A 17,231-nucleotide genomic window follows, 5' to 3' on the forward strand; every position below is an offset into this window, starting at 1 on the left:
AGAACACTGGCATATCGTTATCCGTCGACCAAATGATAAGGAAAAAGGAGTACTCGCGATGCATATAATCAGCAGATTATGTTTTGTAAAATATGATCGTAAACTATGTTACAATGTAAGGATGTTCCTGTGTTCAGCCTGCATATGCTGCTTAACTTGATTGTTAATGGTAAAGATGCCCTACTAATGACGGGATTTAGACATAAATTGCTAACTATGGTGGGTGGGATGATAAATGTTTGTGGCCCTTTTTTCATCAATCATTGAAGAAGGTTGAGGCCTTCAGTATATGATAATGGTAATTCAAACACGATAAATACTTATCTTATCATTTTATGAATTCATCACAGAATCACATATTCAAATAAGAATTAATTCAACTAATTACTCAAATTTATAATCTGAGTCGAAGTTAGTTAGGGGATATGTTATTCCATACTCATACATGAGGCATGATTTATGGTATTGTGAGATTATTTTTGGAAGTGTGTATATATATATATATATATGTATATGTACGTGTGTATATATATATATATATATAGAGAGAGAGAGAGAGAGAGAGAGACAGAGAGAGAGACAGAGAGATCCAAAACTACAACAAGGGGTTTAGGAAAGTGTTTGAGATTAAAAGTCCAAAAGTCAATAGTGGGGTTTAGGAATTTACTGTCCACAGCTTCAAACTAGAACAAGGGGCATTCCAAGTTTCAAACGTTGGAATGGAACCAAAAATACATCTCTCTCTCTCTCTCTCTCTCTCTCTCCTCACTTATTCACATGGTAAACAAGCTCCTGTGTCTTCTTCTGGTTTTCGTAATTCCATTTGCCAGATCTTGTTGACGAACATGTGAAGGATTCACTTTTCTATTAGGCCCTATAGGGTGGTCTGCATGTGCCTTTCAAATTCACCACTTAAGGTTATAGCATTTCTTGGAATCTCGTACCCTCGAACTTAAATATTACAGCAGTAAATTTTCCGCAGCATCCTTCCCCCAAAGTCCAAACTAGTTTATGAATACGAGAGTTAAAACCTTTTTAATTTTTCACTTTTGGAAAAACATTGTTAATTCAATTGCTTTGGCTTTGGAACTTCAAATCTTTGTTGGGTCGTGCGGTAAGTTAAAAGTTTTGGAAAGATTGCTTTCTTCTTTAGTTTTTATAAAACATGGGGTTTTAATTAAACCGTTCTAATTTGTAAAGAGTGAGTTTGTATTTGACTGTAAATAGGCGGACACACAACCTTAGTCAACTTTAAATTTATTTAAGTTCTGTTGTCAAATAATTTTACGATGAAATCTCAACTTTTTTTCACAATATTCTAGCCCAGTTGTACACGTGTTCTAGTTTTCTATGTAACTAAACACTTTTTAGTCATCAGTGAGCTTTTACTACTCGAGGTCAGAGATTAGGGTCCCTCACTTTGTATAGGGTGCATGGATTGGCCTATAATATGCTCCCTCTCTCTCTCTCTCTCTCTCTCTCTCTCTCTCTCTCATATGGTGGTTGAGAATTGGGAGAGGTCTACTCCTATATGTATATATATGTGTGCAACACTTTTGGCTACATCACAAAACTAGAGCATGCCCATACCATTGAATGCTCCCTGTGTCTAGGGTTTCCTTGCAGCTTCTAGGTGAGCAAAGCATCAATGGCTGTCTTCATGGTAGTGGTTCTCTGTTTCCTCTGTTTGCTCTGCATCTGCTCTGCTCTTCTCAGATGGAACGAAGTTAGATACAGAAAGAAAGGCCTCCCTCCAGGCACAATGGGCTGGCCAGTCTTTGGTGAAACCACTGAATTTCTCAAGCAAGGTCCAAACTTCATGAAAAACCAAAGAGCAAGGTGAGTATAGTTTTCACTTTCCTCTGTTTTCCATACAAGTTTTGTTCTGCTTTTCTCCGGGTTTGTTTTTTTTTTTTCAAAAATGGGTGGATTTTTCGAGTCTCGTTCTCTCAATCACCTGGTGACTAAGAATTTGTGGTTACCTACCATTGTATTTGATATTAACGGTCAAAATTAAACCGTTAATGGTTATCTATTTATTCTTCACTATTGATATCAAATCAACAGTCAGTGACCGTGCTTTTCTTGGTCACCAATTGACAAAGAGAATATTTCTATGGGTTAGTTTCAGTAAACTTCTTTTGATTAATTTGCCAATTTTTGGTTAGGTATGGGAGTTTTTTCAAATCCCACATATTGGGGTGCCCTACAGTGGTGTCCATGGATCCAGAGGTGAACAGATACATCCTAATGAATGAAGCCAAAGGGCTGGTTCCTGGCTACCCACAATCCATGTTGGATATTTTGGGAAAATGCAACATTGCAGCAGTCCATGGCTCCACTCACAAGTACATGAGAGGGGCACTGCTTGCCCTCATCAACCCTACCATGATCAGAGACCAGATTTTGCCCAAAATTGATGAGTTCATGAGATCCCACCTCACTGGCTGGGACAACCAAGTTATCAACATTCAAGAAAAAACCAAAGAGGTTTGTGTAACAACATACCATGTTTTCCTTTAACCCGTATTCAGAGTCGAACTGTAGTTAGTTTGACTCTAATTACGGATTACTTGTGTGTTTACTAACTGTGTGGAGTTAAAATATAAGTCGGGCCCACAAAATATCATTATGGTGGAGTTGAACTCCTTAGTTCAATTCCTCGTTGCTGATTACGGATTAGTAAACATATTATGGTAATATTCCTTCAATATTCACTTTTGTAATCGATTTTTTTTCAACTGTTTTATACAGATGGCACTATTATCATCTCTGAAGCAGATTGCAGGCATTGAATCAAGCTCAATCACTCCAGCATTCAAGACAGAGTTCTTCAAGCTTGTGCTAGGCACCATTTCATTGCCTATTGATCTTCCTGGCACGAATTATTGCCGCGGTTTTCAGGTATACATCCGATTTATTTTCTCATCACTAAAATCTCTGATGGAAGTTGTTGTGGAAGGTCCAGCAACTGAGATTGGTGAACCATTTTCTATGCAGGCAAGGAAGAATATTGTAAGCATGTTGGAAAAGCTTATAGAGGAGAGAAGAGCTTCCAAAGAAGTCCATCAGGACATGCTTGGCTGCTTACTGAGAAGTGATGAAAACAAAAACAAACTAAGTGACGAAGAAATAATCGATATGGTCGTCACGATTTTGTACTCGGGTTATGAGACCGTTTCGACTACTTCCATGATGGCTGTCAAGTACCTCCATGATCATCCCAAAGTGCTTGAAGAACTCAGAGTAAGTTTATGATATGCTTTTCTCTTGTTACTAGTCTCGTCCAAAATTGCTTAACTTCGGAGTTTTGGTTCTGACTTTTTAACTGCACATTGTGTAGAAAGAGCATTTGGCAATTAGAGAAAAGAAAAATCCAGAGGACTCAATTGACTGGAACGACTTGAAATCTATGAAGTTTACTCGTGCGGTAAGAAATTTTTCACCCTTGATAAATTTGGATTTACCATTTGCTCTGGTTATGATAGCTGGTTTGCTAATATCTTTCATGCTGTGTTTTACCCTGCAGGTAATATTTGAGACCTCAAGATTGGCCACCATTGTGAATGGGGTATTAAGAAAAACCACTCAAGATATGGAACTAAATGGTAAGAAAATATATATGTTACATATTTAAGATTATTTTTAATGATTAATATATATATATATATATATTTTAATTGTAACAATTGTTTTTGTATGTTTAAACAGGATATTTGATTCCGAAAGGATGGAGAATCTATGTGTATACAAGAGAGATTAATTATGACTCCTTTCTGTATCCGGAACCTTTAACCTTCAACCCATGGAGATGGCTGGTTAGTGAAACTATTTGTATTTTTCTCTGACCCCCTCAGCTTTGAAGAGGGAAATAAACTCGGAATTTGAACAAAAGTCGGAATTTCTAAACTAGGTTTGAATGCAAAATGCAGGACAAGAGCTTGGAGTCTTCAAACTTCTTCTTTATATTTGGAGGTGGCACCAGGCTCTGTCCAGGAAGGGAGTTGGGGATAGCAGAAATTTCAACTTTCCTGCACTACTTTGTAACTAGATACAGGTAAATTTTGATCTGATTTTTACCAAAAGAAAAATAAAGTATAATAAGTGTTTCTTTCATAGGACCGCCCATAAATTTGATCAATTATTCTTCTGGGTGTAACTTAAGCATTCAGCTTCATCACATAGCTTTAGCTCGTTGATTGATTGTTAAATTATTAAAGATAAAGTTCTAATATCCTTGCAGGTGGGAAGAAGTTGGGGGAGACAAACTGATGAAATTTCCAAGAGTAGAGGCCCCGAATGGACTGCACCTTAGGGTTTCATCTTACTGACTAATTTATGTACATGGAAAAAAGGGAGAACACAATATATAGGGCATGGGAGAGAAATATGATGTATGATAAGGTGCTAACACATTAGAAAAATTAATGGAATTTGAGCATTTTCCTTTTGTCGGATATTCTTACTGAAAATATTTGCTTAACTTACCCTAAACCTAAAGTGATGGTGATTTTCAATGTGTCCAGAACACGAGACGTTATGCTATATGTTGTTATACAAGGGAAGGAAAGTTTTTTTTTTTTTTTTCCCCCAAGCGTCTCTTTACTTGTATAATGACATATGATGTATGTATCCGTGTTCTGGGCACCTTTAAAAATCTCTTGTGATGAGCATCACCATCACTTGGAGATGGTAAGAGATTTTTCAATATGTCAGGACACGGCACGATACAATAAGTGTAATAATACAATTAGTTGAAAATTTGAAAAAAAAAAAATTACAATCAATTATATAATAACATTTGATGTATTAAACCGTATTTTTAATACACTAAAAAATTTTCGAAAATAGTAAGCAAAAATGCAACCTATTTTATTTCTGCAGTTGAGATGCACAGAAAAACTGTCAACTGACAAATAATTATAATGACAAAATGTTTTTTCCTATGTCCTTGTATAGCAGGCTCCAACCTATATTTTACAGACTTGCAGTTAATATAAGGTATCTCCAAATGAATTCTAGAATATTTCTACAAAAAGAATAATATGCACAAAAAGAATTTTATTTAGGTTCTATAAAATGTTTTCCTTTTTCGATAGTGTCCATGTAGCAGTATACCTGTAAGGACGAAAGAAGGTTGTGGTATTTGGCAGTATGGAAGTGTGTTGAGATTCAAATTTTACTAAATATAGAGTACGATCTCATCAACTAAATCTTAATCTAATAATGTTTTCCTTCTAAGTTGCTTCAAGTTCAAGTTCTCATTTCTCCATTAATTAGAAACACTCTCGCAATTAGTGGTTGAGAGCAAGGATCCCACTTTTGGATTGGAATAAGAGAGAATCTTGGTTCAGGCCGCCTAATCATGTGTATTGTCCAAACACCTTTTCGTTGTTTGATATGCTTGTCAATAAAAGTTTAAGTAAAAATTAAAAGACAACATAATATTGTTGTATTAATATTGGACAAAATACGTGATCAAGCCGTCTAAATGCAAAATCCAAACATTCTCCTTTGGGCTGATCAAGATGTCCTTAGTTTAGTGGGCTAAGTTGTACCCAAGTGAAATTCTAGACCATATGGGTTTTGTTCCTAGTCATTGAAAACTCTATCCACTAATGGAGGAAGGAAACGTATATAAGGTCTCATACATGAACTTATTAGGCTGCTTAATATGAAGATTAAGCCTCCCAAAATAAATGTGTCGGAATCAAGGTGAGTCCAGAGTCCAGTCCAGACTCCCATATACACTGTAACTGAAAGTGTCAATTGGACGCAAAGAAAAACTCGAGCCCCTACGCTATTACATGTGTAACTTTCTAATCCTACACGTTTTTCGATATCATACTCAAGTGTACGACATGCACTATTTGTATGGAGAGCTGGAATTGCAGTAAGAAATTCAACAACAGTTACAAATTTTGGTGTAAACTACACCGGTCCATACTAGAAGTATTTGGACAAGGATTGTCTGCCCTTTCATTTCTGGTGCCCTTCCGTGCCTTACTGTTTGTGTGGTTACAGTTAAGCTACGTCAACATTTTATATTACTATTCATTTTTATCTTATTATTTTTTAAATAAAAACAATATAAAATGTTAATGTGGTTTAACCGTGACCACACAAAGCAGGGAGAGCATCGAAAGTGAGAGGACAGACAATCCTTATCCGAAGTATTTTTCTCCACTCTCCATGTCTAATGTTTATTTGTTCTTTTTTAACCGTACAGATTGTCCATACTCAACAATTCCTCCTCCTTGCGTACAATGTGTTGGTTTAACACTTGTAGTAAATTTGGTTTCTTTTACTTTGCAATCTACGTTACAAGTTGGTCAACTTGTAATCGTGTTTCACTTTGGTCTTCTAACTTAGTCCGATTGCCCTCCATTTGCATCAAGTGTCCCAATTACTATCTTGAATGTAACATTTAACCTCAAATATTAATAGACGAAAGTTACATAACTGTTACATGCGAACAATTTAAGTGGGAAGTTACATATTTGAATGACTAAACTAAAGTGAAAAATTAGTATAAGTTCAAAAACCGCTGCCATAATTTACCCGTAACTTATACATCCTCAGTTAACTTGTGGTAAATTCGTACGTACTGTTGTAAATTAGCTCCTCCCAAATTGTAAAAAAAAATGCTATGTGGTGTCTCACATTTCGCGCATAATTTAAAATTTGTAAGTCACATGTGGCCGCGTGTGTGGAGAGACTAGTCATATCTTAAGTCTTTAACCTTCTCAAATAACAAGGTATGATTAGTTTGAGATACTGCTAATGCTTCTTCTTCTTTTTTTATGAAAACTTCGACGGTACTTGAGAAATTTTATTGATATAGAAAAAAAAAAGGTACACCTAGTCAGGAGGACAACCTAACCTCTCATAATACAAGAAAAAGGATTTTAAAAAAAATACATGAAAAAAAGGGAGGACATAAACCTTATCCTTGTAGAAACAAAATCAACAAGAAAATAGGGGGACATGAAACCTAACTCCTCTAAAGCCGAACCTATAAGGTCTAATCGAGGTACTCCTAATGCAATATCTCAGGTATATACATGAAAGTTTTTATAGCGTGACAAGCATAAATAATTTTTTTAATATGACAGTCACACCGTTATGCGTTGCTACTAATTTGCATATTATAATATATGTGAATGATAAAGTATACTTTCCAAACTAAGAGACAATCTTCCATAGATGTCTCGTGAACGGTCACGTATACTAAGCCAATAAAGTGTTACCAAGTTGACACAAATGGTGTCTGATTAACCAAAAAACAGAGGTGTGTTTGCGTGAGAGAGAATATGAAGGTCAAAGTCGTGACTCATTGCTACATTGAAGTTTTTCTTATGCTCCCAACCTAAAGTATACCAATAGTAGACAAAAAGATATGTTATGACAGTGTGACGGTCACACTGAAAATTTATTGTAACGAATGTCATAAACTCTTCATAAACAACACGTGGGACGTTAACAATGGATGACTAGAATTAGAATCTAAAAAGCTAAAGTCAAAGTCCTTTTTAAACCTCATAAAATCAAAATCTGGTCTTTTTACAGTTGCAAATCTCAATCTCAGCTTGCTTTTGGGAGGGTTTGAACCATTCTCTTTCACCTGTAAACCTCGGACACGTTTCCTCCCTAACTCCCCACACTTGTGCCGCTTCCTCCTCCTCCTCACGTGCCACCACGTCCCCCTCCATTTATATTCCTATACAAACTCCCTCGCCTCCTTCCAACGCCTCTCACTCCCCCCCCCCCCCTCTCTCTCTCTCTCTCTCTCTCTCACTTTGTACCTTTCGATCCTCCAATGGCTTCAGCGACACCCCTTTTGACGGATGAGCTCGACATTGTGATCCCGACCATCAGAAACCTCGACTTCCTCGAGATGTGGCGGCCGTTCCTGCAGCCCTACCACCTCATCATCGTCCAGGACGGTGATCCGACGAAGACCATCAAGGTCCCTGACGGCTTCGACTACGAGCTCTACAACCGCAACGACATTAACAGGATTCTGGGTCCGAGGTCGTCCTGCATTTCGTTCAAAGACTCTGCCTGCCGATGCTTCGGTTACATGGTGTCCAAGAAGAAGTACATCTTCACCATCGACGATGACTGCTTTGTATATCCTCTCCTCTTCTTATTTTTCTAGGTTTTCCAATCTTGTTTTTGTTTTTAAATTCTCTTTTTTTTTTTTCGAGTTTTTAAACTCTGGATCTTGGTATTATTCGATCTTCTATTTCATACTTTTGCGTGAAATATAGATGATTGCATCATACATGGGGCACGTTCTTCTGTCACTATATATCGTTTTTTTTTTCTTCCTTTAATTATGTGTTTGATCTCTAGGAGTATGTTTAAATTGTTGTTTTTATATATTTTAATTATATGAATTTTGACGGCATTGTTGACACACCATCTAATATTGTAACATATAAAATGGTATAAGCTTCCTCAATTTGTAGAGATTGTACGTCTAAAAGCATTGTTGATGGCATATAGTTTGATCTGAATTGACAACAATTTTTCAATAGTGATCGAGTTTATTTGGATTGAATAACGTTTGTTAGTGTCAAATTAAACACATGAAACTACAATATTTGACTTGTGATATCATTACAAACAGTAGCATTTGTGTGTAGGTAAATCCCTATCTTAAATCAGTTTAGATAATAGTCCCTTTCTCCTTAAATAGAGAAAATTGCATGCAATAACTGTAACGACAATGACGGTATCTCAAATCAATCACACATGTCTTGCTTTTTAACTATCTCACATATCAATGTGTGATTAGCATCCAAGTCAATTACATACTGTAATGCCTTTTAACTTTTCTTCATGTTAACTTGTAATTGTTTTAGAATGTTGTAGCTCTAGTGACATTCTCGTTGGAAGAAAATTATTCTCCTCTCCATCCCCACTATTTTATATTTGGAATTGGCTCTAGATAAAGATACAGCGTATGCATTTGTTTTATATGCATCTTGCTTCTGTCCTTTCCTCCCAATTCTGAAGTACTTAATTTCAATTTGTTTGTACTACAACTGTGAAATTGTTAGCATATATTTTAAGTGATCATGATTTTCTGTGTGTATATGCTTATAGGTTGCAACAGACCCATCTGGCAAACCAGTAAATGCACTGGAGCAACACATCAAGAACATCCTTTCACCATCCACCCCATTTTTCTTCAACACCCTGTATGATCCCTTCAGAGACGGTGCGGATTTTGTTCGTGGATACCCTTTCAGTCTCCGTGAGGGTGTTCCGACTGCTGTCTCTCACGGTCTCTGGCTCAACATCCCGGATTATGATGCACCAACACAGCTTGTGAAGCCACTTGAGAGAAACACTAGGTAGACACGCCCTAAAACCCTACCTTTTGCATTGTACGCATTCTGTAATATATGTTTCCTAAACTTATATGCGTATGCTTCCACTAGATTTGTGGATGCTGTTCTGACAATCCCAAAGGGCACATTGTTCCCAATGTGTGGGATGAACTTGGCTTTCGACCGCGACCTCATCGGCCCTGCAATGTACTTTGGACTCATGGGTGACGGTCAACCAATTGGACGCTACGACGATATGTGGGCTGGCTGGTGCACCAAGGTTCCCTTTCTTCTCTTGTTTTAACCATACAATATGCCCTGCCTTCTAATTCTTCCATTGTTATTATTATTTTTTTTTTTCATTTGAATAATATATTATGTTGCATATATCGGTTAGGTCAGTTGGTCAGAACAATGTGTCATCCCAGATACTAACAATGTATTATCATGAATATATCAGGTGATAACAGATCATTTGGGGCTTGGAGTGAAGACAGGGCTGCCATATATCTACCACAGCAAAGCCAGCAATCCATTTGTGAACCTGAGGAAGGAGTACAAGGGCATCTTCTGGCAGGAAGAGATCATCCCATTCTTCCAATCTGCTGTCCTTCCCAAAGACTGCACCACCGTGCAAGCATGCTACATTGAGCTCTCCAAGCAGGTCAAGGAGAAGCTCAGCAAGGTCGATCCCTACTTCGACAAGCTGGCCGACGCCATGGTCACATGGATTGAAGCTTGGGATGAGCTCAACCCTAATGGTCCTGGAGCTAAACTGGCCAACGGCAAGGCCAAGTGAAAAAAAAATGATAAAAAAAGTTGATTCAACTGCATTTTGCTCTATATTTTTACTGTACTTTCTGGGATTATATCTTATCGTTAGTTTAGTGATTGTAATCTTTGTTTTTAACCCTCCTCCTGAGCCATTTTGGTCATCGCTTTGAGTTGCATATCGGCAGATGTAATTTTTATTTAACTTTGTCCAATGAGCTTAGTGCAATAAAAGTATGTAGTTCATATAGAATTCAAATCCAGAGAAAAAATGTTTTCCTAGTATTTGGGCATATTTTGTCAAGCTTTCTACTATCTTGATCGGAAATGTTAGTTTTATGCGTCCAAATATAATTTCTATTTTTGATTTAAGTCTTCTTACATAACGAGGTCGATGACGATGTAATGTAATCCCAAGAGCCCAAAGTGAAAACTCAAGTCAATCTACGGTTTGGCATCATTACACCATCCCGCTGCATCTAAGTTTCTCTCATTTGCAGGGCTCCTCTTCGTTCGCTAATAAATATGATTAACAAGAAGGGAGCTCCAAGAGCCCATATGCTCAAGTCTGAATTGTTTGATGTGAGAAAACTCAAACATAGGAGATAAGTAACTGGAACTTAAACTGCACTGTTTAATATCAGACAGAATTTAATCAAAATCGAAGTCAATGTGACCAAGGTAAATTGCTTACAAACTCAAAAGTACGCAAACATAAATAAAAATCGTCTATCAAACTCAAAATTGCTGAAAATTGGCTTCTAATTAAATATGAAGTTGCCGCTCCAGTTGCTCGTCGCTTCATTAATGGTTGCGAGAAGCCCCCCTCTCTCCTCCCGCCGTCTCCAAATAAAAAGGAATAGGAAGAAGGATTATGTATGTTGTTTCGGTAATGGGAGGATGAAGCTCTAGGCCAACTTGATCAACAAACTTAAAACCGTTCATCTTCAATTTGGGGTGGGTTGATCTTCAACCTTTTGACGTTTGGCGTCATGTTCCTCGCCATCTTCATGGTTAAGATGTTCATTGACAGCCTCCGGACCCAAGAGAGAGATGTGTTTGCTGGTGATTGTACGACCTGCCCTAAGCTTTGGCCCCCAGTGCCTCTCTGGATTTGGAAGGAAGCGTGCTACCTTCTTGGTTTGTGCCTTGCTAAGAGACGCGACAGCTCGAGCAAAGTTAGCCTGCAAAAGAGAAAATGTCAAAAAGAGGGGTTAGCTAGATATCTCTCTCTGCCCCTCTCCAACGCGCACATACACATGGGGTGATCTGTTCCATGAAATTACATGCACATAGCAAAAGAAGAAAAGGCATATATAATCAGAAGAAAAAAGAAATCATTATTAATATTCAAAAATGGGAGAAACATACATGAAGAACAGGTTCCTTGGCAAGTATCACGGTTCCTGACTGATCTGCAGGCTGAGGTTTCACCGGGTGATTCTTCACCTACACAAAATAAAGGCACAATAAGATACCACCGCACGCCCAATGCAGGAACTAGTAAATAGCACCAATCTCATAGAAAGTCTACATAATTTAGAGAGTAGAGACAGGGAAAGCAACAACACAACCACACTGTTAATTGGGGAGTGGGAAGGAATCTACACGCAGGGATCTTAGAAGATTGTGAACTAGTTGAAAAATTTATACACGCATCACGCAAGAAACAAATGAGAGCTGAAAGTGACAGCTCACCCAACAGCGCATTATGTCCCAAATGACATCCATGGGAGCATCTGATTTCAACCCCAAAGGATTCACATGAGTTCCAGATATACGATATCCTGCATGGATCACAGCAGAACGGAAAATCACAGCAGATGGGGAAGTGCACTTAAGTGTGGCCACAGAGGTTGTGCAGGCTCAAGAACAAAGGAACATCAGGCAGTTCCTGCAAACAAACACAGACATCAGTGGAACTGCTTTAGCACATCTAATTTGTGTCTAAAAGGATCAGTATTAAGAAAAAGGGAACACCTCTGAAATTGTTGTTAGTACAGCAGAGATGCGATCATAAGCGGGATACCGCTCCTTCATAGACTTCACATCAGATAGTATGGAAGTCACCCATTCTTGATCATGAATAGGAGCAGACCATATAGGCCCACCCATATTGAATTTCTTTCCACAATCACTGCATTCTTGAGGAACAACGGGACCAAAACCTGGTAAATATCTCACACTGGTGTTCTGAAAGAGAAAAGAAATCCCTTATCAGAAAATTATTGATATAAATAAGGGAGTTTTAACAAAACAGTCCCGGTACTGTTCACTTTTAACGAAAAACCACATTTATACATTTCCCTGGTACTATTCACTATACCTTTAAAAAGGGCTTTTCATTAAAAGGGAAGTTTTTTTGGACTTTTCGTTAGTTTTCCTTATAAATAAAGGAAATAAAATAAATCCATTTATCCGAAGCATCAAGCCTGCTACAGACACAAATCTTTGTAAAAATCAAAGCAGTCAAACATGTCTAATACACACACAGGGAGAAATATAAGAAGATATTCCGCAAGGGGACAAAGCTTATTAATAAATAAAATTAATAACTATGAGAGATCAACTTCCTATAATTGAAGTTAACTGTCCTATAATTGAAATATACCTGTCCTAAAAGGTAGTGTCAATCAATCAACCCTCATAACGGTCAATCTAACTATTTAAAGTCATTGTTACAACTATAATTTAGACGAGGGGTTTACGTATAGTTCAGGAAAAGCAAGAAAATCAACTTTTTTAACATGATTTTTGTCATGAATAGATGAGCACAACCTAACTCTCAAGGTATATTATATCATCACCATACCTTTGTGACAGTCCTTCCAATAGGCTGAAGATGAAAAGAATCACAACCAATGCACTGATACACATAGGAGAGCTTAAGGGGAGTGTTCTTCATTGCACTTGCAGAACTGCAACCAATCGTTTGAACTATCATACAACAGCAAAAGGAAGAAGCCTAAAAGCTAACATTGAATGATATAGAAAATAGTTCACATACGAGTAGATACGGACGAAAACTCGGACATAAAAGTCCATCTGAACAGATAGCACAGGAACAATGTATCGTTTGTATCGATTTGCATGACTCTGCATTGTACAAAGAAGAAATTAACCATGCACCCAAAAACATTTTTTTTAAAGATATATATATATATACACACACACATCCAATTTAAATGAGTTGAAATATAACTTATGGTCCATTTGGGGCACTCTTCATGTTTATAAAGTCATTTTCCTATCGAGTTAACTAACTTCAAGCTAAACTTAATTGAAAACCTATAATCACCATCATTACGCCAAAAAAAATACAGTAAATATTTGCTATAGAAAAGATATTTGTCAGCGACTATATTACCAATACAAATGCAATATCAATTCTGCTACCCTTCAGGCTAAATTGTTAAATAACAGGTTTCAAGTAGTTTGCATGTTCAACGTAAAATCTCTAATCAAGGACATGATGATACCTCAATGCAAGCTAGGAGGATCCTCAAAGCCATCTCGTGACAATATTTCCCTCTCAATGGATAGGAACCATATCTAATCAACAGAACAGTTTGAGATAGCTCAGTCCAAGAATCAGAATATATGCTTAATCAAAATCGATCAGCAAAAAGGTATGAGTGCTTACTTTGAATAGCAAACCTCCCCATTACCACCACATAGCACAGCCATATCAGTTGCCGTACACATTAGCAATCCTCCATCAACAACAGATTGAACCGCAGAGTCCAAGAAGACAGAGGGAGAACCATAAGGATCAAGATCGACCTGAAACACCAATAACCAGCAAAGAGTATGTTACTCTTTATGCTAAAAAGTATTAAATGATAGGAATCCGAACAAAAGAATTATCTCCAGGGAAGAAAGGAATAAGGGTAATCATTGGGAAGTGTGCGGGCCCGTTAATGAAACCAATTCCAGTCCCTTCTTTATTCAAATAATTTCAGAATATTATATTTTATTCTGATAAATATTCTAAATGAGAATTCCTTCAGAAATAGCATAAACTATAAAACAGCATAGGCATACCACATCAAATTCTTTTGGATGGGTGAGCATATGCACACGGGCATCAGCAAGATGTGATTCCACCTTTGAACATGCAACCGAACCATTGAACTTGATATTTCTCCTACAAGCTTCAACAGCATCTGCAGGAAGACGAATAATAGTGATAACTGTTCTGATGTTTACAGGTAATAAGAAAAGCTGATATGGATCTACAACTTGGGTATATCAATATGTATTTAAATAGAAACTAGAAGTCCATAATCTCATCTAATTTGGTCTATATGTCCATTAATTATTCCTTTTCTTTTGAACAAACAAAGTAACCTTCTAAAAGGTTAACAAAAAAACTGGCCACATACATTTAAGTGCAGTTGATAGAGAAAACCTAAAATCTACCTTTATCATTGTCTAGAGCAACAACTTGACCAATTCCTTCCACTTCACGAGCATACCTAAGAGCTCTTAAACCAGAAGCTGACAAGGCCTGTGAACGCAAATGATACAAAACAGAAATGTGAATTTGCATCTTCCAGATTAAAGAACAAAGATGAAAGAAACTAATTAATCGATTCTGATCAAAATTCATGAAAAAACCTCAAGAACTCTTGGTGGCTTCAGTTCCCCACACCATTTTCCCTCAGTGACCTTCTCTGGTTCTTCTGAAACGCTACATGGTTCATCTTGAGATACCTCTGCTGCCATTTCACAATCTCCATTGGTTTTTTCTTCATGATTAGCAGGCTCAATAGGTACTTCTTCTACAACACAGTTTGAAGCATCTTTGTCAGACTCCTTCACCGCAGTTTTTGTTTTCTTGGACAATCTTGCTTCATGCTCCTCCTTGCGTTTGGTTATGAATGTCCTCAGAACAGCGATGGATACGTCTCTGTTGTTAACCTAATTATTACACAATGAAACAATCAAGCCTCCTGAATTACTAAATCTAAAAGTCAGCCAGCAAACTTAAGTGATTGAATGTATCCAATAAATAGTGATCAATAATGCTGAAAATTCAACAGTCATGCATCGCAAATCACCCCCTACATAATATTTACCATACTAAAAAAAACTGCTAATAACATAATCAAAACGGGATGTTAAGTATTCGAAAGCAAAGAACTTTGGGCGACGACTAGGTTAACTTGTCCATATTGAATTTGCACTGCATATATAAACCGTAAGCAGAAATACTTAATCTAAATGATGAGCCAATTAAGCAACACAAAATTCAATATATGAATTGGGTTTCCTTCACTTACATGCTCCCAAATGCGAGACACAATTAACATTTCCAATCCAAGGCTTCATCACACACATTCCTCAACGATTACTAATCACAAAAATAAAACCGTTCGCATATCGAAATTCTTCGATTCTAAACATTAATCTTTCCTATTCCTACAATACTTACCCAGCAACCAAACCCAACTTTTCACCAACTAACACTGACCCGACACACTTCCAATTCAGAACAACTCAAAAACACAAAAAGACCTCAAACATATCATCTCAAAAATCCCACCAAACCCAACAAACCCAATTCAAAAATCACAAAAAGAGAAGATTTTGGCACCTGGGTTTTGTTGTAAAACACTTGGTTCTTAGCATGCATGAGAATCTCAGCCTCTCCTTCCTTGATGATGGCGTAATCACTGAGATCGGTCGCCATTGTTCCTCCACTTCCAAGCAAAAAAAATACAACCCCAAATCACTTCCTTCCGAGAACAAACTCAAAACTCTAAAAAGCAGGAGCCTTTCTCTTCCCTTCTTATTCTTCGTCTCTTCTATGGAACCCCTGGCTGGAGTTTGCGAATTTGTGCAAGGAGCCAAACTGAAGACTTTTATAGGTAGACTGTAGACAGCAAAAATATGCTTATTAATTAACCCTATCTTTTGCTGCTAATCGCGATTTAAGTTTTGATGTTTTGATTTTTCGGATAAATTGACGTTTCTTTTTCTTCTTTTTTCTGCTTAAACCCTAACATGAACGGGAAGTTGTAAAAGTGGTGCGCGGAGTGGGCGGGGATGTCGGGTCACCCCCAATCCGGGGCTCCAAATAAGAAAAGTTGTAAACAAATTTTTTTTTTTTAAATTATTAATATCACTAAGCCAAATAGCCAAATACAAACATATTTTGTTATAAAACTGAGTCTTTTCATATAAATGTAAGTCTTTCGTAATAGTTTGAGTGTGTGTGATACTTATATATAGTATTTCATAATAGTTTGAGTGAGTGTGATACTTATATATAGTATCAGGCAGCTTAAGTTTGATACATATAAGTGATATAACACTAATAATGCACAAGTGTGAGTTCAATATGTTTGGTATCACTCTCAAATCTTCTGACCACTGCAAGAGCTTGATTCGTTTCAGACTCACTTTTCTTGGCTTATTGTGGGAGGCCTAAGTTAACAAATTTATGGGACAAACCCCAATAATGTCTTGAAAAATAAATGTTATAGTGCATGAAATAAATCATTTCATGTATTAATGGTGTTTTTTTGTTAACAAACGATACTGTTTACATTAAGGGGGGTGAAAGAATGGATTAAGCCTCACAATAAGTCAGTAATAAACAAAAAAAAATTAAAATGAACGGGAAGTTATAAATTGACGTTTCTTTTTCGTCATTCACTCACAGTCTTGTAACATAATCTTTCCTCGCTTGGAGATTAGTGCAAGTCCTCAATAAACTTGTCCACTAAATGGCTCAAATTTTGGTGAGCTTATTGTTCTAGCAACAGCAACAGTTTTCGTGACATTGACCTCACCGTGCCTAAAAATTCACCCATTGACTTAAATTCATTGACTCCGCCGCTTGTGTTATGTCCAAGGTTTGGGCATGACGGTCATCCTGGGCTAGACAGAATGTAAATTGAGAATTGAGACAAACGATTTCGTGGCTTGTATTGTAAGGGAATGTGTAGGGACTCTTGCTCCTTCGCAAGTTTTGGGCTCAACTTATCCAAAAGAGCTTTGTTGCTATGTACCCAAGTGATTTTTCAGATGAGGAGGCCCATTTGGCAAACATGCATAGCCCTGCAAAAGTGGATACAATATCGTCATTCGCGTTATTGCCAGTACTTTTAA

General features: G+C 37.2%; 3 protein-coding genes across 3 annotated transcripts; 2 read left to right on the top strand and 1 right to left on the bottom strand.

Moving 5' to 3' along the window:
• Positions 1-1,490: 1,490 nt before the first annotated feature.
• LOC125474404 (cytochrome P450 85A1-like) lies at positions 1,491-4,450 on the top strand. Its single transcript, XM_048578017.1, has 9 exons — positions 1,491-1,839; positions 2,169-2,490; positions 2,755-2,904; positions 3,001-3,246; positions 3,344-3,430; positions 3,530-3,608; positions 3,712-3,818; positions 3,933-4,057; positions 4,244-4,450. The coding sequence occupies exons 1-9, from the start codon at positions 1,649-1,651 to the stop codon at positions 4,329-4,331; spliced, it is 1,395 nt and encodes a 464-aa protein (XP_048433974.1). The 5' UTR covers positions 1,491-1,648; the 3' UTR covers positions 4,332-4,450.
• Positions 4,451-7,777: 3,327 nt separating this feature from the next.
• Positions 7,778-10,370, top strand: LOC125474120 (UDP-arabinopyranose mutase 3). Its single transcript, XM_048577557.1, has 4 exons — positions 7,778-8,131; positions 9,115-9,365; positions 9,453-9,621; positions 9,802-10,370. Exons 1-4 carry the CDS (start codon positions 7,820-7,822, stop codon positions 10,138-10,140), a joined length of 1,071 nt encoding a protein of 356 aa, XP_048433514.1. The 5' UTR covers positions 7,778-7,819; the 3' UTR covers positions 10,141-10,370.
• A 356-nt stretch (positions 10,371-10,726) lies between these two features.
• On the bottom strand, positions 10,727-16,115 carry LOC125474405 (probable tRNA (guanine(26)-N(2))-dimethyltransferase 2). The gene is given in 13 exon segments (XM_048578018.1): positions 10,727-11,296; positions 11,484-11,561; positions 11,811-11,960; positions 11,962-12,006; positions 12,093-12,305; positions 12,925-13,030; positions 13,120-13,208; positions 13,592-13,664; positions 13,756-13,895; positions 14,157-14,278; positions 14,535-14,622; positions 14,733-15,035; positions 15,712-16,115. Coding segments are annotated over 13 exon segments (1,740 nt in total). The 5' UTR covers positions 15,808-16,115; the 3' UTR covers positions 10,727-11,059.
• Between the last annotated feature and the right edge of the window lie 1,116 nt (positions 16,116-17,231).

This window comes from the organism of the source record quoted next, unplaced genomic scaffold, assembly GCF_019419815.1.
Source record: "Pyrus x bretschneideri cultivar Hongxiangsu unplaced genomic scaffold, Pyrus_bretschneideri_v1 Contig12, whole genome shotgun sequence".
Taxonomy (NCBI): Eukaryota; Viridiplantae; Streptophyta; class Magnoliopsida; order Rosales; family Rosaceae; genus Pyrus; species Pyrus x bretschneideri.

What these genes read in the sequence shown, in the direction of transcription:
- LOC125474120 (XM_048577557.1), top strand. Translation starts at nt 7,820, where the DNA reads ATGGCTTCAGCGACACCCCTTTTGACGGATGAGCTCGACATTGTGATC. An exon ending in CCATCGACGATGACTGCTTT is followed by an intron (nt 8,132 to 9,114) that starts GTATATCCTCTC and finishes ATATGCTTATAG; the next exon opens with GTTGCAACAGACCCATCTGG. An exon ending in CCACTTGAGAGAAACACTAG is followed by an intron (nt 9,366 to 9,452) that starts GTAGACACGCCC and finishes TGCTTCCACTAG; the next exon opens with ATTTGTGGATGCTGTTCTGA.
- LOC125474404 (XM_048578017.1), top strand. Translation starts at nt 1,649, where the DNA reads ATGGCTGTCTTCATGGTAGTGGTTCTCTGTTTCCTCTGTTTGCTCTGC. An exon ending in CTATGAAGTTTACTCGTGCG is followed by an intron (nt 3,431 to 3,529) that starts GTAAGAAATTTT and finishes TTTACCCTGCAG; the next exon opens with GTAATATTTGAGACCTCAAG. An exon ending in TCAAGATATGGAACTAAATG is followed by an intron (nt 3,609 to 3,711) that starts GTAAGAAAATAT and finishes ATGTTTAAACAG; the next exon opens with GATATTTGATTCCGAAAGGA.